At 33.4% G+C, this 22,753-nt stretch overlaps 2 protein-coding genes across 5 annotated transcripts; one reads left to right on the top strand and one right to left on the bottom strand.

Annotated features, from left to right (window-relative positions):
* The first annotated feature begins 2,375 nt into the window (after positions 1–2,375).
* On the top strand, positions 2,376–7,523 carry LOC131664908 (uncharacterized). 3 transcript variants are annotated; one of them, XM_058936387.1, is made up of 6 exons: positions 2,376–2,572; positions 2,664–2,710; positions 3,159–3,211; positions 3,928–4,428; positions 5,489–5,735; positions 6,188–7,523. In XM_058936387.1, the coding sequence occupies exons 2-6, from the start codon at positions 2,687–2,689 to the stop codon at positions 7,169–7,171; spliced, it is 1,809 nt and encodes a 602-aa protein (XP_058792370.1). In that variant the 5' UTR covers positions 2,376–2,572; positions 2,664–2,686; the 3' UTR covers positions 7,172–7,523. The 3 variants fall into 3 exon arrangements, with proteins under 3 accessions (XP_058792370.1, XP_058792363.1, XP_058792352.1); XM_058936380.1 differs by having other exon boundaries at positions 2,376–2,710; positions 5,489–5,708; XM_058936369.1 differs by having other exon boundaries at positions 2,376–2,710.
* A 7,637-nt stretch (positions 7,524–15,160) lies between these two features.
* On the bottom strand, positions 15,161–20,772 carry LOC131665259 (histidine-rich glycoprotein-like). Of its 2 annotated transcripts, XM_058937045.1 has the most exons (4): positions 20,724–20,772; positions 20,507–20,565; positions 20,291–20,439; positions 15,161–15,256 (listed from the first exon to the last, which is right to left on the bottom strand). In XM_058937045.1, exons 1-4 carry the CDS (start codon positions 20,739–20,741, stop codon positions 15,174–15,176), a joined length of 309 nt encoding a protein of 102 aa, XP_058793028.1. In that variant the 5' UTR covers positions 20,742–20,772; the 3' UTR covers positions 15,161–15,173. The 2 variants fall into 2 exon arrangements, with proteins under 2 accessions (XP_058793028.1, XP_058793019.1); XM_058937036.1 differs by lacking the exon at positions 15,161–15,256 and having other exon boundaries at positions 19,915–20,439.
* Between the last annotated feature and the right edge of the window lie 1,981 nt (positions 20,773–22,753).

The raw sequence follows: 22,753 nt of genomic DNA, 5'->3' as shown, positions 1-22,753 counted from the left end.
TTTTCTTCCGCCAATCGTACCGGTTTTGACGATAAGTACTATAACGTAGTTTTCTAGTTTTGGGTAGAAAGCACGCTACAATTGTTTCCGTATTTTTATGACCGTCGCAATTCTCTGCGTAATTACTTTTCTCCAATGATTATTAGTGACATTAGACAAGTATTTGTTAAACATACATAGTATAAGAAACAAATTATTTTCTTTTCTACAGTATAAGTCGCATAAAGCTGATATTTCCAGTATGATGGAGGATTAAGCAGCATTTATTGCAGTGCTCAGAAGCATTGAAAGAAAATTACAAGCGATCCGTGAAAGTAAATAATCTCACTGAATTACAAGAATTATTAATGCCGAGGCGAAACTATAACAGTAAATTATCTAAGTAAGTCGGCTTTAAACGTTTAAAGGCCATGTAAATGCGATAAAACGCTGATTTTTGCTCTCCTTTTCGAGTACTTGTAATGTGATATCGAACGATAGAAATATCTGTAGCTATTCGAGATTTAAGAGCGTTGAAATTTCATCAATAATATTTATAATATGTTGATATTGCTCACTGCACTGGAATACTAAGGTGAAATCATTTTGGAGATGAAAAAAAAAAATAATCGAGTGAGAAGCTGAAATTGGAAAGCAGTAGCGACGATGATGAGATATACTAAAACCTGTATAGCGTGCATGCGAGCTAATACTTGATTCTCTCTTTAGTGACCTATCGTTTCGCACACGTCGAACTTGTTTTTTTTTCGACGAATCGAACCGTTTCAATTACTCTCATGTTGCTCGTATACATTATCATTTAGCTTAATTGATCCGCAACTTGCAGTTATATATAGTTATAGTAGTTTTTATCACGGAGACATTGACCTTGCATTTCAATAACACAATTTACACGATTTATTCACATATATGCTAACATTGACATCATTATCTGTTCAGTAATTTTCACAATATACGTTATATTATATGCACTGATTTTATAAAGGTTTATAGAGCAAAAATTGTTGGATATATTTGTTTACAATTTTAGCAGCTGCTAATTATGATTAATGATACCTCGATTACTCAGTCCTTCCGACTTTTTAATTTGACATTCATTTAGAAAGTCAGGACTCGAAATACAAAGCTACGCGAAGAAGTGTCAAGTTTACTTTGGAAAGCTTCAAAGTACGAGTAGCAATTTAAAGTAGAAAAATGATCCATATGTTTATTTTCATTCTGCATCATTTTCCTCTCATTATTAGTAAATCGAAATTGGCCATGCTATTTGACGTGTAGCGTTTTCCAGTCCCATAACAAATAATACTCGTTACTTGCACGCATTAATTAACGAGGCCGTACTTTCTCATGAAATATTTAAATAAGATATCATTCAATAGCACATGACCGCGCTTGAATTGAATTTGCGTTCAATTTTCTTTTCCGGTTAAACAATTGCAGAAATAATGTAAGTATCAAAGAATTTTAATCTTATTTTATCTTCATTGCCACGTTTCTTTTTTATCGCCTTCTTTTAGCTGTTTATCTTTGATCTACAGAGTTATAGTCGAGATATCAAAGGTTACGCAAAAATGTAAATTTGAAATTTTTGCATTTCTATTGGTTAATTACAATGTCCCTTTCTCATGAAACAAAATTTACTAAAATTGAGTCGAAGGGTGAGAAATCAAAAACTATTTTAAACAGAAAGATGAAACAAATTATAGAAGAGTGTTTCAATGCCACGTCCTTTTTTCAATAAACATTGATAGAAATATTAAATAAATAAGTTGGTGTATGTTACATATCAATTGAAATCTATTCTTTTAGCTTTTGTTTATAACTAACTTTAGTTGAATTATTAATTTAATCGGTTTTTCTTTTTGACGAGAGTTCAGTTGACAACCTATATCAAAAGAAAGGTTAAAATAAAAAAGACTAAAATAAACTATAATTTTTTTATCCGAATAGCTGCATATATGCACCAGTTTCGCTTTTACTTAAGTTTCATATAAAAGAAATTATTATAAATTTCATATAAAAAAACTTTACAGTGTTTTTCATGATCTAACACGAATTGGGCGTTTGCCTGCCGAATTTCCTCTATGTCCTCGCTTGTGTCTTGGCGAATGACATAGAAAGTAACTTTTTAATTCTACGAATATAAGCCGAAAAAGAGGAAAAGTGAAAGAGAATAAAACTAAAACTACATGTGCGATAAGAGCGGAAATAGAAGGTAAAATAAAAATGAGAGATCTTAGCAGCTCTAATTGCGAGAGTGTAAAAGCTAGTTCATTGGCTTGGCATTTTTGTCGAGGGACCAGAGTACTTGACTAGTTGAATCGAAGCGCACTATGCTTTAGTCTGCCGTCTCTCGTGGAGGAGGTAGTAAATACAGGTAGTGGGATTTTCAAGAGTGCAAGTGGTCGGATTACTGACGGCTGTATACGCAGGAGTGTGCAAGTATCATGTTCCAGTTTACTGTTTTATTCAGCATGCCGATGGGAGTAAAATTAAATCGACGGGGGCCGCACTTTAAAAGACACTGTATCACAGGCTCATGAGCCAGTTGATTCGTGTTCTTATCTCACCTGTAAACCATCGTTTTAGGAGTGAACTTTTTTATTTTTTACTTGATTTGCTTCTATCATTCATTTTATTTATTTTTTCTGGTGTGCGTTTAGTGGATTCTTTTTCCGCGGCGAAAATGAGGATCTTGTGCCTCATTATGGTGAGTGTTATGTGAGGTGAATGATTTACGGTTCATTGTCGATACAGACATTCTTCATTCATAACCATGCTTGTTCGATTGAGTGATATTATACATGAAGTTATTATGATTTGCCTGATTATAAAGGACTGTTACGGTAACTAGATTGGCATTAGGGACGAATTATTCAGTATTTTGTCTAATCAACTTGATCTGTTATGAATAATTATAATCCCTTTTTTAAAAAAACCGTAACCGGTAAAATTGGAAAGTTCGTTTAATCATTTATCGTAAAAAATAGGCTTGCAAAAGAGATGATTAACGTTGACGCCAAACTGGAATATCAATCTTTCACTTGGTATTAATATCAGATCCGGGTTTCAAGACGCAACTTGGCAGCAAAACTGGGACATGAATATATATAGTTTTATTGCAAATAGAATATATTTATTCGGATCTTTTCTCGCAGGTTGGAGCGTTTCTCCTTTCCATTGCCATTGCGGAAAATAGTGATTCTCAAAGGTACTGTACTATCCTTAGCACTGTTTTTTGTTTCATTATCAACACTTAGCAGATTTTGAATTATTGTCTTCACTCTGAAAGAACGAAATATTTCAAAATTAAATACCATGATACAACTGAACAATAAGCAATTATTGTTATTATTTCTATTAAATGCTAATCGATTATTGGCATTTATTTGTAAACACTACAAAATACTAAAATAAATGTAAACATACGTTCATCCAGTAGCTTAGTTATTTAAATAAGTACACGTCATAATAGTTTTCGTGAATAGTTTTTATTATTCTCATATAGAATTATTCTAAAATTAATGACAAATTTTTGTAGAGACCTTCAAATATTGCTGTTTTATTAGAAGAATTCTGTAAATCATTTACGTGGTAAAATTACCCTATATTCATCTTATGAGTCAAGTGCTTTATTTATGAAGTGTTTACTTCGTGATCATTATTATTTTTTGTAGATAAATCTATACGTGATTTATGTTACAATTAGTCTAATTGGACTTTCTCTCGACTTATCGAAAGTATTGAATGTTATTTTTTGGTGGATTTATTTATTTAATCCTAATTCATCTTGTCTCGTATTGTTCACTATTATGAACTTTTTAAAAAACTGAAATGATCTTTCTTTTCAGCATTCTAATTTCTTATTTAAAATTTTATTAATCATAAATGTGAAAGTAATAAGATTTTTCCACACATTGCTGACAGAGTGAATGGTAAACCACATGCTTCGACGGCCGCCTACCGCAGCCCGTCACAATTGAGAAACGTCCCGTGGTCTTTACGTCGAGTCAGTGAGAATAGTCCAGTCTTCACTCCATCAAACAATATGATCATATCGGATAATATAGCATCTCCCGCAATATCTGTGTCACAATACATTCATCGAGAGCAAAAAACTACGATGCCAGTGGAGGATTCTATGATTTTGGAGCCGATGCATAAACATTCTTCACGTTCTAGTTGGATGGATTGGATGCCAGATTTTTTTGATGATGATCCACCTCCAGAACCAGGTCCTTTAATTGGACCGATCGATTTTCCGGGTCTAAGTCGTAATTTATATATTAGACAAAATGAGCCATTAGACGATGATACGAATCACGTTGTGATCCACGTAATCAATCGAAAAACGCCATCTTACTTTCCTGCATCTTCTGCGTTGGTAACTCATGAAAATAATCAAAATCCGAGTCAACATGCTGGAAGGTAATTATAAACGAGTTTAATGATGAGAATAAATTGTACGATATTAGTAAGATTAGTAAGACATATTCATTTTGTCTTGTACCTTTAATTATTTTATTTGCTAATTGTTCAAGTGAGATACTTCTCTATGTATAAATTTATAATAGTACTTTTTTAAATTTTAATTCAATGTTTACACATAAATCCAGTTTATCCATCAGTAAAATATGTTGGATAAGATTTTTTAAGATATCCAATCATCAAAAATTAAACATCCTTTGGTCAATCAACAATTATAAGCATTTTATATAGCTGTGTTTCAGTTTTGTTCTTCATTAAACGTAGAAATTATATACTAGTTATTCGTGTACCGTAATGATAGAGGGGCAGTGTCACAAAATAAATACTTTTGCCATAACTACACCGCGCTTTGATTGATTAACCGAACATCATATCTGCAAATATTTATTCTCACTTTTCCGTCATTTGCAGTACTTTTGATACATTACATTGTTGCGAATGATTGAGAAATTCAGGATTAATGTGCTAGTTATAATGAATAATATAATATGTAACCACTGTAATGGCAAATGTAAACATGGTCGTTGAATCATTTGCATTCCTTTAATCATATTAAATACACTGTAAAAATAATTTTTTTTTAATTCATTATTTTTTACTCAATACTTTTTTTTGAGTTAACTTAATCGAGAAACTTACGTGATTTGAGTAACATATTTCTTATTTTGAACAATTTTTAAATCACTCATTTTAAATATGAAGTTTCTTAGTTTGGGTGATATTCATTACGCAGGCAAAGTACCATTTCGAACATCAATATTACTTATCTTAAGAAATATTAGGGCAGTTACTATATATTATATGTTTATGTCCATATGTACGTTACAATAATTGCATCATTTATTAATTTTAATTACTGACTTGGACGGGAGTAATTATTTAGTTGGCAATTATAAAGATTAACTACTGATTTTTAATTTAGGTATATAGTCTAACAGAATTATTGAAAAACGTATCCATGATTATTATTTTTATAGCAATTGCTTTTTTATATTTAAAGTTTCTATACAAATCCAATCAAGTCACCGGAAATTGAATTCCAAACTGCGCCATTCCCGTACAAGTTGGTCGAAGGACATCCTTGGAAGCTTCAGACTCACACTTCAGACGACAAAGAAATCAAAGAGAAAAATTCACAGTATTCGCTCATTGGTATCCCAACAGAAGTAACTAATGACAAATTTCATTTTAGACAATTTTCAACAACTGCAAAACCAGCTGTAAGTCCTCGACCTAGTATTGCTTGGGTAAGGGAGAATTTACAGATAAAAGTATGAAATGAAAGTATGATTTGATAATCACGAGTAGAGTCAGCCTGAATTAACAAATGAAATCTAAATAAAATGAAAAATATTCCTATTTAATTACAAAGTTTTATTAATCCTTTTATCAATTTAACGCTTCAATGATTCTCTTTTCATTACCTTGAGAAAAATAATTTTAGTCTACTTAGTTTAGCTTTCATTTTTATATCTCGTAGGAAAAGATTGATAAATCAATAAAGTATTAAACGATCGATTATCCCTAGAAATTTTATTTTATTTTTATTACAGTCGAATTCAGTTACATAAATAACTCTTCTTTTTTATGAAGGTTATCAAATTGTTTACGATCAATATCATCTCAATTTAATCGTGAAACCATACCTTATAAATAATTTTTTCTGTGTAATAAATTGTTTTATTTCTGATGAATATAGAATCAAAGGTTGGACAGCCAGACTTTTATCATCGAGGACAGAGGCCAACACTACGGTCGAAACATAGAGTCACAAAGTCCCGTGATGTTTCCTACACCAAATAGAACGTCGACAGCTATCAAACAAGAGCAAAAATACGCGTGGCAACGCAAATATGGCTACCAGAACAATACGAAAGTCCCTAGCGATAACGTTCGCATGGCGACAGATAACCTACACGCTAAACTGACTCAAATTCCAATTGCCAATCGTCGACAGGTGAATCGGATCAACAATGCTCCATCTCGTGTTTCTAGAACCAGTGATACCTCGTCTAGGCTTCCGATAAACCAATTCTCGCACTCTGACATGGTTAATGAAACGCAAAGGTCATCAGTTTATATACGAGAACCTGCCCTTCCCGAAGTTAAGAATCTTGATTTAAATTTCGTAACCCGTGAGGTTTCGCCTAGGCAGCCTAGAAACTATTTGCCTCATTTTAACAAGGTTAACGAAACGCCAAGATCACCTGTTTACATACACAAGCCTTCAATCTTGAAAATTAAAGAAGCTTTAGAGGTTATTAATGCATCTATAGTAAATAATACAACTGATGGTTTGACAGGCAAAACAAGTGATAACGTCATGCATAATATCATGACAATGACAGCAAGTCAACAGTGGAAGAATATTACTGCGAACCTTGTTGAAAGTGAGAAGTCACTTATTAAGTCTGTGGAAGCCGAACGAAGAATAGATATTATGACCGACGACGAAAAACAAACCAAAGAGTCAACAATTACAACAACAACTACCACTACTACCACTACTGTCGCGCCGTCTGCCTCGACAACATGTAAAACAGGCAAAATCAAGGCTAATATGGAAGAAGCAGTCGAGAAAATGATGAGCTCTTTCAGTCAGTGGCGATACAAAGTAGTTAGCACAAATTTCTTGAAGGAACTTGACAGCAAGGAAGAAAACAGGAGCAACCAAGACAGATAATTCGTCAAATTAATAATAATTAATTTACCGTTGGTGAAACTGATGAGAATGCGAGAGAGTAAAAACTGAAGTACACGTTCATTGTTATTAATTAATATAACTAAATTATAAGTAACATGTGTCTGAAGAATTCATATTTTATTTTACTTGTATGAGATCTTAAACGTATAATAACTTTTAATTAGTTTAGTTTAATGCTTTTATTGTACAAACGAAACATTTTCATATTGACTTTTGAAATCTGTAAACTATTTTTTTAATTAGTTTAAGGACTGGATCCTTTATGCAACATAATACAGTTTGTATAAGATTCTTGTATTTTATTTAAAGACGATAAGGTTAATATATATGATCTTCCGAATTTCGTATTTCTTTTTTTTTTTACTTTCAAGGTTTACTATAAAATTAAATTTATTATTTTCTAATACTAAAATACACATTACATAAAATATGCGGATTATCTATTAATTTACCTTTAACATTAAAGTAAATTTTCAATGAAGAATGTGAAAAATCATTTTTCGTTGTATGATTACATACAACGAAAATTACACAGGCCTACAAAATTTCAAGTCTGTAACCAGAGATCAGACATAGTGTAACTAAAGAAGTTTGGTATGTTAAATTCGAGTCCGTGTTCGAAATGGCTCATCTTAGTTTTTTTTTGAAAAACCCTAACTTCAAATGCAAAAAAAACACTATTTTTCGTAGTTTTTGAACTGTTCTCTCAACGCGAATTATTATTCTATTGCAAACTTGGAAACGGCATCGAAAAGCTTGAATCTTTTACTTCAAAAAGCACTAGTTAATTTTTTTGAAATCGATTATTACAACTAGAAATATCGTTCATAAAAAAGTAGAAAATTTAGATTTCAGCTATACACATAATATATGAAAAAAAAATTTTCCAAAAATGAAATAACGGACAAAGCTTTTTTTTCAACCTTTGAATCTGAATTTATCATGTGATCTATCAAGATGCGCTTAACAATTGTCAACATTTTTTCCTATTCCTTAATATAGTGTTTTTTGCATTTTTCGATCTGGATATTACTTATTACTTTACAGGTGTTGTTGCGTCATTATAATTTGGTAAATACCTATTATGAATGTAGATTTAATATAATAATGCTTTAATTTAAATAAATACCTTCACAAATTCGTACTGAAGTAATCTTATGACATTTATAGTTGTGTCTTCTTATAATTATAATATTTGGTCCTACAATATATTCTATATATACCGTATGAAATTATCTAATATATTGTCATTGTAATATATACAATAAGTTACTGTACACACCCTGCAAATGCACTAGCGTGATAATGAGTGAAAAGCTTCATATACGTACTTTTTATTACCAATTTTGGGAAGACATCAAAGTTATTTTTTATGTCGACTGTCTGTGTATTGTTAATCGTTGTGACTTTATTACTCGCGGGATTTTTAGATATTTTATGCTAATATTCATTTATTTACAATCTTCTTAAAATTTGCAATGAATAAGAGACTTTCTACATAAAAGCTATCGGACATCGAACACCGAAAGTCAGACGTGCACGAAGATGTAAAAATTAATTAATTATTTAACATTAATTCGTAAAATAAAAATAAATGTTACAAATGGTCTTTTCAGACGACGCACAAATCTTTCAATTGTTAATAAGAAACAATCAATTTGATTTTTTAATTTATTATTCGTTCAACATCCTGTCTAATGTCCGATGGCTTTTATGTAGAAAGAGGCTAATTGTAAGTGATTGATGTATCATATTTTAAAATCTCAGAAAACTAAGCTCCTAGAAAACTAATCCTTACAAAAAACTGGGAGCATATAAATTATTTTATTAGGAATGTATTTGTTTGTCTCAAATATTTCATTTGGACCGTTTGTTAATAAATTCAATCAGAATTTTGCAATATTATAAAAGTCGCAAACGATAAAATGCTCAAAAGTTTTGCTGGTCAAAATTTTGAGACGTTGAATAAAATAGTCGCTGACTAGGGCCTTGTGTTGAGTTAGCCACGATGGCGAAACCATTAGAGCTTATCTACTGCCGGGGCGAGTATGTCCATAAGGTTTTCCCTGTATATCGCATTTGCGATAATTAAATCTTGCTTTCCCGACGTTGTTAACTGATGGAACTTCGCTCTAACTAATTTTTTCAAGCTCACAGACTGACTTGACGGTGGTTTAGGTCCATTAGGTTACAAAGAATTTACCAACGGTCTACTCGTCACTTCGTTATCAGATTTATTTATTTTCTATCGTTATCTCTTCTAATTTTATGCTAGCATTACTGGAGGGGTACCGCTATATCCGTTAAATGAAAATATTGCCTCTTTCTTGAATGGAGCAAGAAAAGTTTTCACGCTCCTGAGCCAGAAATCTACGCAGGAAGGAATCCTGCTTAAAAACCTGGAGAAGGGAAACTTTAAAAATCAGATACAGAAATCCGTAATAAACTGCGGGAAACATGGAACTCGTTTAATAATCGAGGGTGAAACATAGGGTAGGTGGAAAGGTGAACCGCGAAGAAGGCTACCCAGTCTATATCTGGTCTGGTAGGGGAGAGACGAAGACATACATGCACAAACACAAACACACACGCGCGCACGCACGTGTGAGCGCAGGAAGGAAACCCCGTTAAAAAAGGAAGGAAAACAACGTTAAAAATCCGGAGAAGCTGTGACTTCGTTAACAAACCACTCCAGAAGGACGCGACAACCGCTGAAGAACTTGGATAGTGAGAGAACATCTAGTGGAATAAGCGCTATTTATGTGGCTGATACTGGGGGACAAGGACCGTTAGAGTATTTATCCGGAAATCCGGACGGAATCGCTGCTTATAACCCCCAAGGAGGCCACAAACACAAGTCCCACAATAATATTGCTAACCAATCGATTTGCAGACTTCCCAATTTGTAAATCCCTCCTATTTTTTGTAAGGTAGAGTTTTGTTTAGTTCGTACGATGGCTATGGCGCAGACTACCCAAATTACACAGTCATCATTTAAGCGTTGGAGAGGCATTTCGGGGCAATGAGCGGAATCGATTGAGATGATGAATAACCGCGTAGGTAAACCATCGCGTAGACTACCCAGTCTACATGGTTTTCCTAAGGGAAGACAGAATCTGAGGAATGGACGGCTTAATAGAAATAATGATCAGGTCAAATACCGGTAAGTAAGGCGGATGAGTGAAATGGGAGGGTGGCATCGCGTAAACAGAGGAAACGGGCGTAAAATTCTTTTCTTTTCGACTACCCCAGGTATTCGACAACACGGCCTGCAGAAGACGGAGAGGACAAAGGCCTTACATAAGTAGGGCTAGAATAAGTCGATGGCTATTTCACATTTCCATAGCGCCAGTCCGGGAATCAGTCCTGGATTAGATAAGAAAGGCTTATCCAGCAGCTGACGCAAATGGCAAGACAGTAATTCGAGAATAGCCGCATAGATAAGTAGGTAGATAATAAACTGTATAAATTTCGTGTCAAATTCTAGCGCCAACTAGTCAAGTCCAACCCAGCGAGTCCAGCCATTGAATATGCCGATACCGATAGAGAGCTTTTTTTCTTTACAGGAATTCTATTTTCCTTTCAGATCTCTCCTCCCTTCTCTCCTCCTCTCTTTCACTTTGGTAAGTTACAAATGGACGTGTCTGAATCTGCTCCGCATCCAACGGCAAGAACTACGCACTCAACATTTTTGCATAAGATTTTATTCTTGCAAATGATCCGATCTCCTGCAGGCTTCAAGTGTTAGAAGTATCACTTGCCAGGCTTCTTTTTTAAAGAGCCAAGGAGTCCGTTTTATATAGTGCTAGCTAAAAGGTTGGGAGAGAAAAGTACGGTAAAGTACTGCTTTTGATGGCAGAGGTTAATAGCCTTGTAACTGCCCAGATTCATTGTTATTGTGGCGCTGCAGGACCAAAAGTACGGCAAATTTGGATTGTCCAATGCAACATAGGCGACTTAAGGTGCATTTTCTGCAAGGGCTCAACTAGAATCCTGAAACTTTGCACGGTGTGCTAGAAATCACGGCACTTGAAATGATCTGGGAATAGAAAAGATGCAACAACTACCCGACTGATACTCAGAGACCATCATCGTTGGCCGGCATCACCCAGAGCAAAACAACAAGAAAGTCTGTGGAAAATGCTGCGAGTGCTATGTAAATTACAATTACAAGAAAAAGCCAGGTGAGCAAGCTGCACAATAACGTCTCCTGTGCGGCAACAAATAGGTGCTTGAGTGCTCTCAATGCTTCTCTGCTACTCGGTCTGCCGGTGTGTAGGCGCAACCTGAAATACGATGCTCTGTTGAGAGGATTGTCGTTGCTCAGGCGCTTGAGCACGAGTCGAGTCGACACTCTCTATTGACACAGCAAAATGCTACGACAACAGAAGTATGTATTGATATCAATCAACACAAAAGTGTCAACTAGCACTTTCTTGGAAAAGCCGGAGCTGCCTAGCGTTAAACACATTGGAATTGTTGTTCCAGAAGTGTGATACCATCGAGAGGCAGACGAGGATGCGAAGACTCTGATGCGGCGGAATCCTGATCCAACGGACCCCTCCGCGGTTTCCCTATTGCCTGAGACTAGGAGGGATGGGGTCAGTGACGATCGATTTCGTCGCTGGAAGACGTGATCCAAGATCAGTCCTCGATTAGCTTACGCAGCTCTTAAGGTAATCCTTTTCTTAGATGAGGGAGATGTGGGAGAGGTGAGGATCTCATGGCCGCGCCGTCGACCTCGAGTGGGGGCGCGAGGAACGGGACCGGCCTTGCTTTCATGTATTGTGAGGATTGGGAGCGGAGACCTACTCCGCAAGGTGATGAACGCAAAACGCAATATACCGGGTACTCATTTGACAACTGGAGATTTGAACAGAGACCTTCTTGGCCTGAAGCTATCTGCTATTGTGCCACAGAGAAAAATCTTCTTGAATCAACTGCTACCCCTAGCTAAATTCAAAACGTTTTAAAACCTGTGCCTATTGCTAAGGAGCTGGGCTTCAGGTACGTATGGTTCAGTGGTGGTCGTTTATTGGTCCGTTGAAAAATCGGTGAGAGGGTGCATACATTTGAATCGGCGACGGACCTCCAGGCTATTAGGTTGGCGTTAAAATCGACAGATGGGCCACGAGGACGGGCAGCGAGGGGTGGTGAGAAACGAAAAGGGGAAAAGTTGGTAGAGGCGGGGGTGAGGCCTACTGAGAAAGTTGCTGAGAGAGGTCCTGGATCGACATGATTCAGACAGGTTAGTAGCACAGGTATTGCGCATCACTGTAGGTTCCTCAGGGCTGGGTTTCTCAACATTAACTTTTTGAGAGCACGTGTTGAGAGGCTCCGTTTATTCTTGGCTGAGAGTCTCACTTATCATGTTTTCGGTATTGTTGAGTCCTGTTCTTTTTATTATTTTCACGAATAATTTTCATTGTAGCTATTGCTAATATATTGCCAATAGTCGTTACTAACCTAGTTCGTTTTACAACTATTGACAAAATATTGCTAATCGTATTCAAGACAAATGTTGGCAATTGTATTCCAATAGCAATTGCCAATATATTCTAAATACATCCGAATACTTTTTGCCGAATTTCCGCGATATATTTTATAAAAATATAAAATAGTTTATATTTTTACGCGGGGGCCTTCCAATAGTCCAAAATGCTAATGGTTTTGATTATTTATCAACAAATTTATCATCAATCAGCCATTAGTTTTTTCTACTAATAATATTCAAATCGTTAAACTTATTACCCAGCTAAACCTGTGATATAAGATAATTAATCTTCTGCTATTATAAAATGTATTATACGTAATTATATATGTGCTTCTTCAGAATTCATTGAAATCTGACCTCTTTCACTGACTTCTTTACGTCGCTGCTTTCAACAAATGAGACGCATACTCCCGCTAGCTTATATCACAGACAGAAAAGGACATTTTGTTGAAGTCCAAGAGACCCTTCATTTATTTTCAGGATAGGTAATCAACCTATCGAGAGAACTACATATTTGATCATTTCGGAAAATTCGATGATTATTATAGTACTTCAACTACAGGTAAGTGCTTAATCATATGATTTCACGGCACAAAAGGCAAATTTTAATCTGATTAAAAATGATTTTGCGACATTTGACTTCGTGACTTAACAGTCATCAATTAACAACAAATTTCGATTGGATAAAGAGATAACAGCGGAATGTAACTATAAATACTGAGAAAAATTGAGACCTTTTCTTTTAAAGCATAAGATAATATTTAAACTAAACCATACTATATAGACTGAAATTTATACTACGTTATATGTTAAATTACTTGCATTTGCATAAATCACCGCTAATACAAAGTTATAGGTACAGTTTACAACTCGAGAATAGTAGGTAATCTATCAATCAAAGTTGATTTCAAACAAGTATTCTAGTTGAAAAGATTTGGTACAGTAATTTTTCAGGAAAAGTTTGCAAGTCACTGTTTAAAAGGTGAATTTAAAATAATCTATTTCCAGTTAATAGCTTGGATAATCGGTTTAACTAGTTGTTGGATTTTTTTATATAAAGTAAATATACAACAAAAATATAGAAAGTACAGTACTGAAAGATGTATATTCTAGTGCATCTTATTCAATGGCTTTCCATTTCACTCACATTACGGATTTTCACTTTTAATTGTTCTATTGGAGGATTGTTGGTAGACTTGTTGTTGGTACTTTATTTCTATATGAATTAAATTAAAATATATTTTTTCCAGTCGTTCCATTTTTATAACTCGTCTGTATAAGTATTTATATTTATGTTTTATTTTTCAATATTATTTAAAGAAAACAAATTTGCTTTCATTATTTTGAGTTTCAAAATATTTTTGTTATTATTCATACCTTTTTTTCAGTAAATACCAACACTTTTCACAATATTGAAATTTTTGTACAATTTGATTAAATTATAGAACAAACATCTCGGTTAAATAAATAATAATGATATTGGTTGGTCATATTATTGATTTAATTTGACCTGTATAAGTCAAACACAAATTTATAAATAAAATGTATAACCATGCAGAGAATATAAATGATTATATGACTAATTCATTTTGTTAGCGAATTTATCGAGTGCCACATCAGTTATAAATGAATAATTATTTAGGTCACCGTATAACACGATGATTTTCACATATTTGTATTTTTAACAATATTTTTTAAGAAGTTTTGGGGTAAAATTTCTTTTCGAAGTGATCGATAGAAATATAAAAGTATAATGTTCAGAGCTATAAGAAAGGTGAGGAGTTTGATTTTCTTCTCCTGCTCCGCAAACTCTAGCTATAAAAGCCAGCTACAGCCGATCCACAAGGCTCAGTTTTATCACTCTTATTGTTGCTGCGCTCAGTAGAAAGTCGATCCACTTCGTTTCGCCGAGATGAACTATAAAGTTCTGGTAAGCTATAAATAAGATTTTGTTTCCAGACATATTGTGATTTTGATAAAATATTTAAACATGATATTTTTATTCTAGTGCGCGTTTACTTTGTTTATGATCATAACTCTCATCGAAAACCAAGTGTATGCAGGGTAAATACTTATGTTAACTACAGAAATCAACATTTTTGATGAAATACCATTTTTCAGAAATTAATCAGCCGTTCTTTTTAGACTGTTTCATTACATTAAAAAATCAATCGCATCATTATTGTTACATTTTATGATCCTTAAAATAATTGCTTGTAATAATACTAACAAATTATTAATAATTGTTTGTAAACTATTCTACTCGCTAATTTCTTGCACAAAAATCTTGATTATTTCAGATCAAAAAAAGTGATTATTCTTGTACCTTATCACATAAAAAGTCATAAGCACACTCACACTATCTACAAAATTATCAAACATCAACATCATGGCGACCATAAAAAAGATCATGCACATTTTAATCATGAACCGCTATTAGACGACGATGAATATTATGGTTATGGTGGCTATTACTAAGAAGAATCATCAATAGAGAATAGGTAAAAAAAAACAGCAGCAAAATATAGAACTGCCATTTCGTGGACGTAGAGTTTCAATGATCCGTGATCCTGAAATGTACAAATTATGTATTATTAATTATTTATATACTGATACATACACTTGTAAATGTTTGTTTGTGTACAAATTACAATCAACTTTGTAATATGAATAAATTTCATGTGTTATTATCTAAATGAATGATTTTTGGGCTTCATTTATTATATATACATTCAATGTAATATCTGAGAACATAATAACTAATTATCGACATAAAAATGAAATAATAAAATGGCTTCCACGAATATGAAACTTGTGTTGACAAATTTTAATTATTAAAATTTAATTAAATTACTAAAATTTCAACTATAGAAGTAAATTAATTATTAATTGAATGTGGTCGGAAAATTTCGTGATTGCTGTTATTAACGGCCATAGTTGTATCTTATTGTTAGTTGAAACTGTTCTATCAGTGGAGACAATACGGAAAGAAAGCAACTTATGATAAGGTTTTCTTGAGAGGTTAACGAATCTGTTAATGAAACATTAAAAGTTGATTTTTTCCGTATTGCTTTTAACGATCGAACACAGCTTCAAATATGGTAAGAAAATGTTCACATACATCATGACTGGACTTGAAGTTTAAGGTGGAATCAGAACAACCAAAATCACAGTAATTTTATAAAAATGTCATTGTATAATTTTATTATACTATAATAAGTGTTTATAACATATTCTAATACGTAAAAGTATCTCTTAAATGCGAATAATACGCTTGAAACAAGTTCTATAATTATAATAATATTTTTCAGTATGAACAAAAAATTGTTTACAATCAACATCTATTTTAATTAAAGAACGTATTCACTACGAAATATCCTGAAAAAAATTTTAAATTTAAAAGGCTAATTGTCTCAGTTGTTAAATAATTTCTAAGTGTGCTAACATGGCTATACGCTAAAGATATGAGCAGTAACTCTTGCACCACCCCTTCTAAATTTATTTACAAGTACATGTCTTTTTATTTTTCCTCGACAAATGGTCTTTGTACAATTGAAATAGTACATTAACTAACTAGTGCGAGAAAGTAGATTCTTGTCTTGTGTGAGGTTTATGCCCAAGTGAAGCGCGGGTGGAAAGGCACATAATGAAAACCTCTGCTGAACGTTAACTACGTATAAAACTGAGTGTACAATTTTCGCCAAGCGCGGAGAAGTCATAATTTCCCCACGACGCGTTGAATAAAAATTAGAGCAGTCATAACTGCAATTGGGAAGGGAAAACCCTTGTGTGGATGTTTCTTCCTCGCTTTGCTTTGGTGCAAACATCATTACAAGATTGAAATCATTTGCTCATGCTAGGATCGAAATGTTCTATTTGTCAACGCTTGTTTATTAGCAAGTTTGTGACATGACTGGAAGTCATTAAAACGGAAAGGTGTTTGAGTGAAATTTGACTCCAGATTGAGATACTTGGTAACAAAAGCATTTAAAATTCATTGAAAACTTCTGCATAGTGCACATGCATGCTTTTCGATTTGTATCTGATTTTATAACTTCAATATACTGAATTTCAAAATGTTTAATAAATTATTTCGATATCATACCTACAACTACGTTACCCATTACATGTACCTTGGGCAAATTTGTTCAGAGTGTCATTTTAGGATGAAATAAATCGATACTATTATGCAAAGAATAACGAGCCAATGATCTACATGTGAAATATGATGCGAATCATATAAACATGAAATTTAGTACAAATCTAATTATGTGATCATTACGTACTTCATAACTACATACTTAGTTATACACAAAACTTTAGGCATACTTAATAATGATTAGAATCAGTCAAAGATGTACAATATAAGCAATTATCTTCATCATTATACCACTGTTAAATTAATTGTTAGTAGCTTAGTAGGTATAGCACAGAAAATAATTATAGTTTAATTACTTTGCTAATTATTTCCTTGTATACTGCTTCTTGACAAAATTTAAGCTGAATATCCTTACTAATGCATCTAGGTTTTTCATATTTTAATTAATAAATATTACTTTAATAATATAATCTCGATTTTCTTGATAATTTCATCACTTTTGAGAACTTTAACATCTTATTGTTTTAATTACGTGGTTTCTTACATTTGCTGAGGAGTCGCTGTTACTTTTGGACACTTCGTATGGAAAATGCATCTTTCATACACCGTTCAGCCTAGAATGTGAGATTAAAAGCTGAATTTTCCACACATCGTATAAAAAAATAACGTACTAACAGATTTGGGAAAGTAGATTCTTATTGACCATTCTACTTTTGCGATGAAAAATTAATTCTTTTAGTACTAACTATGGTTTCATATCAATTTCGCTTTCTAGGAAAATTCTGTCTTTCACTAGCATTGATTTCACTTTCTTCAGGCCTTGACCGACTGATAATTTTTTTTATTTTCTCAAATAATAAAATGTACTACTAGAACAAATTGTCTGTGAAATTGACCGACAATTTGTTTCTTTAATGCTTGTCAATGATTTTCTCGAACGTCGAATATAATTTCCGTGACCAACCGTTCTGCAAACTTTTTGCTACATTTCTTATGTACCTATCATCGTAGGCTCGACGAAGTTGAGCAAAGCAATTAACCGTGACAGTGGCGAAAATCATTCGTGCGATCGTCGATAAAAGACGCGACGGCATTAACTATCACCACAGATCTACTGCAAAAGTCGTCGCGTGTACTAACAATAGTATATGCTGTCTATGATATTGGAGTAATTATAATACGCAATGGTAATACCAATTTTGTTCATGTATTTCGCAATATAATTTGAATACAAGCGGAAGTCATGAATCAAATAATATTAATTTTTAATAAGAATAATAATTTTGCAAAAGAAAAGTGTCTTCTATGCTTTATTTTATTTGTTATAATTTATATATTGAACTGAAAACAAAAAAGAATTTTAGTTCGGTTTGATACATTGAGTGATTATAATTGTGTCATCAAAAGTTCGTTATTGAATTGTAATATAATTTTCAGAAAATAACTGTGATAGCTTTCGTAACATTAATTGTTGAATCGTTTGGTGGAGATGGAGATGAAAAAAGGTAAATTTTTCATGAATAAAACTTGATTCTTCATAGAAAATATGAAAATCAAAAGTATAACACGGAGACTGATGTAAAGCTTCGTACTTTCATTTAATGTCGTTTAAAACATTTTAGCGTACACTTCAAAGTTTACGTACCAGAAATAGTAAAGCATCACTTTCATACAAAAACGGTATATATTCATGTACACGAAATGAAACCCATTGAGCACGAGAAAGAGGAGCACCACGTTGAAGACTGGACGTCGTACAAATCATACAACTACAATAACGGCGTAGAAGAAAGTCAAGCAGGTGGATATCACCACGACAAACAAAAGACCGTGACAGCGCCCTACGACGATTACATGCCTATTAGAGAGGACAGATATCAGTCCTATGGTCCTCCGTACTCTGACGAACTCCCAGAAAATCTTTTAACTGACGAACCTCCAACACAAGGAAATCCTGTTGGATACTTTGCACCGCCCATTGACCCAGAAGAACTCATGGACCCACGAGTCCCTCCTGTTTCAGAATATGCCATCCATGAAGACATCGAGGAAGACAAACCAAATGATGTGGAAAACGTATATTATGAGCATGGTTATCGCCGTGGAATGAATAGTGAAACCGGACACGTAATCCATAAAGATCTTGCGGACTTTTACGACAAGGAAAAAAAACATTCAGAATTTAACAAAAACGGTCGTGAGGATGACAGTTATAATAAGTATAAAAAACACAGCTATCTTGGAAAATATGATAAAGAGTTGAATGCCGAGCAAAGATCAGCGAAAAAAAAGAGAATAGATAAAAGATTTTTTATTGCTAAGATGATACTTAGATAAATATATGAATTCGAGAAAGATCTTCTATTAATAATTTGAAATAGAAAAGTATAACAAATTTTGTTAGTAACCGACTGAATGTTTTTAAACTTTAAAGTGTTAATGTTTTTAGAAGTACGAATATTATGTGTAATTGTATATATATCATAATCAAACATATGATAAGTTCTCAATAATGAGACTTTATAATTTTTATACTTGATTCATTTTTTGTTAAGAATAATGTACGTTACAGGTGTAGTTCAAGAAATAAACTACTACTAAACAAAAAATATAGCATTATTGATAGCATTATTGTCTTATTCTTCAAGTAGTTATTACGATGTACAATGATGAATAATAATTGCAGCACACGACTAGTATACAAAAATTGATGTAGCCATGAAGCGGCGGCGAGAGTCAACGAATTGAGCGTTCGCGAAAGTGTTTGAAATAGCGATAAAACAAAGCAAAATATCATCTAATCTGTAGATGTAGATATCAACTTTCACAAAGAATTTCACTTGTGACGAAAAATTGGTCGATTTTTCCAAAATGAAATAGTTTAAAACGATAGAGAAACTTGTTTGATGATCCTTTCCGCACTAGTCATTCTACACTGGCATTTCGTCGAAAAGATTTGAACTACGTAAATTATCCTTTCAGTATTTTAGAAAATTATAGCTTCGCAATATATAAATGTAACGTGAAACATCGCGTTTGTCGAAGGCAAAGTTTCTGATAGAGTATACCTTTATTCTTTGTTTTTAGAATTAAATTAAGCTAGTTAAAATTTTATTGATAGATAAAATAATTTATTGTAACATTCAGCACATGATAAACAAATTTTCACATAAATGAAACAAGCAACAAACATCCGAAAAATCAACAAAGAATAATTGAATGTTTTTTCCGTACATAAACTAGTCGTATCCATTAAAACCAGCGAACTCGTTGCCTCCACCAAAATTTGCATGATTATCGTAAAGTGGACCTCCCCCATTAAATTCACGTCCAAAGCTTGGTGACCATTCGTGGCCATATCCAAGTTCGTTCCCACCACTGAACTCGTGATGATGTGTTTCTTCCGGATGGTGGTGATATGACGTGGATTCGTGGTGATGGTGATGTATCGGTATTGGTGGTGGTAGGGGTGGAGGCGGCAAATGTGATTCATAGTGCTGCTCACCCAATTGATGACTTAAGTCGATAGGTTTTCCAATCGTATAACCGAGCACTTCGTACTTTTCGTCGGCACCTTTTTTTTGATGGTGAATATGCTTAATGTGGTGGACGGTATGAATTTTGTACGGCACATGGATTATCACATGGTGATGACTAAAGACATATAAGTTATGAAAATTTTTTTCTTCGTATGCTAATTTGTTTACTTTGTAATACTTACTGTCCATCATCATCTGCAAAAACGCTGTATAAAACTGATATGGCTACGAGGATGATGAGCTTAAGATTAAAAGATCAATTACAATCGCATAATTGATGCTTAATTAGGTATACATTTTTATTAATTGCGATAAAAACTAAATTTGTAAAATTATCGTAAATATGAAATGCAGTAAGAAATATAAAAGCGCATAATAAAATACAAAAGAAGCTCTTACCGAGAATTCCGACATCATCTCACACGCAACGAATGAAGACGTATTTGAATAGAACAATTGACTACACTGTGTACACTGCTTGAGTCTCGGTCACGATCTGTTCGTAGTGCGCGACCAATGCTACACTTATATACCTAATATGCGGACGCTTGGGTTATAACAAGTAGTAGGCGTGCAGTGTGTCCAGTATGAGTGAGTGTGTATGTGAACACTGTGTACTCCACAGTTGTATGGTTGATTACTGGATTGTGAAAGGAAGCGTGACGGGAAAAAGCTAACCATTCACGACGCGTCCGTAAATTTTTCCTTTTTTTGACTCAGGTTCCACTCTTAGTTTTATGTATTATAATTTTTTCAGATATCATTTTACTTGCAGATATATTGTCACATACATCACTCGATCATGAACTTTTCCTTTCTATTCTTGCATTAAACTTACCTGGACAATGCTGTGTTTATTGAACTCGCAGATAATGGAACCATTCATAACCATTTTTTAAACTAGCTTTTTTAAAAATGAAGATACTAGTTTGATGTTGAAAAAGTGTAGTTTATCTAACCTAAAGTTCTCTTTTCGTATTTTTCTCATTTTAAAACATTATTGCATATTATTAAACTTTATACTACTATTTTAAACTATGTTAATGTACTAGAGCTTTCTAAAACTTTCTTCGATAACGTTCTACGTCAATATTATGAATCAGGAAGTGTGAATAATGGACTATTTATTACAAGTCGGTCAAGTAATTGGTTTCCAAATAAAGTGAGAAGTAAATAATTGATTAACAGTTTGATAGATCATCCACCACCTTCAAATAAGAAATTAAATTAAAAAATGTATTTGAATAGATATTTGATTTTTCAATTTAAAATATGCTATTATCAATCGTAAATAATAATATTTTAGTTCGCGAAAAATTTTAATGCTAATTCATAGTAGATTAATGATACGCCATAGAGATTAAAAAAACCATTTGCTTCCATAAGTAAAAGTATAAAAAGACTAACAATTTACAAAAAAAAAGAAACATTCGTTTGGAAAAGCAACTGAACAAGGAACCTTTTCATTCAATTGTGCATTGAGACTTATCAATAGCGGAGAAGGATAAGGCAAGTCTGCCGTTCAAGATCAAGATCACGAACAGCGTGAACGTGGGTTGGGTTAGCATTGTTTGGCTTCACAGATGATTAACCGCGCGTAGTGCAGCGGCATAGGAAAGCCAAAGGAACCTCGTTACTCAATTAGCGGCAATGGAAAGTAAACTTAATTGAGTGACTCGATTGCAGCTGCACAAAGGAAAGCACGTCAGCAATATTTTGGCATTCGTAAAAATTATAATTCTTTTGTGAGTTGGAGAAAGGCGCTCGTGCAGACTTTTTTTCTTCGAAATTGCACTTGTCAATTGAGAACTAGACTGCATACTCATTCCAGTAATAGGCTGGTCCGAAATAATTTGTATGGGTTTGCGGGTCATAAAACACTCGTAGAATCTCAATTGAAACATTTCTTTTGCCTTGGAGCGGCTGCGTAAAAACGACAAGTTTTTACGCAGCCATGTATATAATTTTTATGTATATAATTTTAAGGCATGTATATAATTTTTCATTGAGTGAGTGGCAAGCCTCTTGGTAAACAAAGTAATTTTAGTTTATGATATAATACATTTTCACCAACAAATAAATCATACTTAATTCTAAAAATATTGTAATATATAAGTCACGAATTTCATCTTATCGGTACATCATTAATGTACAGATACGCGGTAGATAGAAAAATCCCAAAAAAATTACGATGACAGCTGCCGTCAACGTGAGACGCTATGGCATGTTAGGCAGAAATAATGATACTATGAACATTTTCACTGTAACATCCTGATAAACATTATGAGAACTCTAATATTTTTCTAACCATATTTTTTTCTACCGTTTTTTTATCTCTGTACATTTACAGTTCATAAACTACGAATGAACGATTTCAAGTACTGCAGAACTTTTAAGTACGCCATTTTCATCGCAAGAACACCAAAGAA

Source organism: Phymastichus coffea, unplaced genomic scaffold, assembly GCF_024137745.1.
Source record: "Phymastichus coffea isolate CEN01 unplaced genomic scaffold, Cenicafe_Pcof_1.1 PCOF00003, whole genome shotgun sequence".
Taxonomy (NCBI): Eukaryota; Metazoa; Arthropoda; class Insecta; order Hymenoptera; family Eulophidae; genus Phymastichus; species Phymastichus coffea.
The sequence above is the reverse complement of the archived record's forward strand: the minus strand, read 5'-3'. Positions and strand labels throughout refer to the sequence as shown.

What these genes read in the sequence shown, in the direction of transcription:
- LOC131665259 (XM_058937036.1), bottom strand. An exon ending in TTTGCAGATGATGATGGACA is followed by an intron (nt 20,440 to 20,506) that starts GTAAGTATTACA and finishes ATATGTCTTTAG; the next exon opens with TCATCACCATGTGATAATCC.
- LOC131664908 (XM_058936369.1), top strand. Translation starts at nt 2,540, where the DNA reads ATGAGCCAGTTGATTCGTGTTCTTATCTCACCTGTAAACCATCGTTTT. An exon ending in GAAAATAGTGATTCTCAAAG is followed by an intron (nt 3,212 to 3,927) that starts GTACTGTACTAT and finishes CATTGCTGACAG; the next exon opens with AGTGAATGGTAAACCACATG. An exon ending in CCGAGTCAACATGCTGGAAG is followed by an intron (nt 4,429 to 5,488) that starts GTAATTATAAAC and finishes TTATATTTAAAG; the next exon opens with TTTCTATACAAATCCAATCA.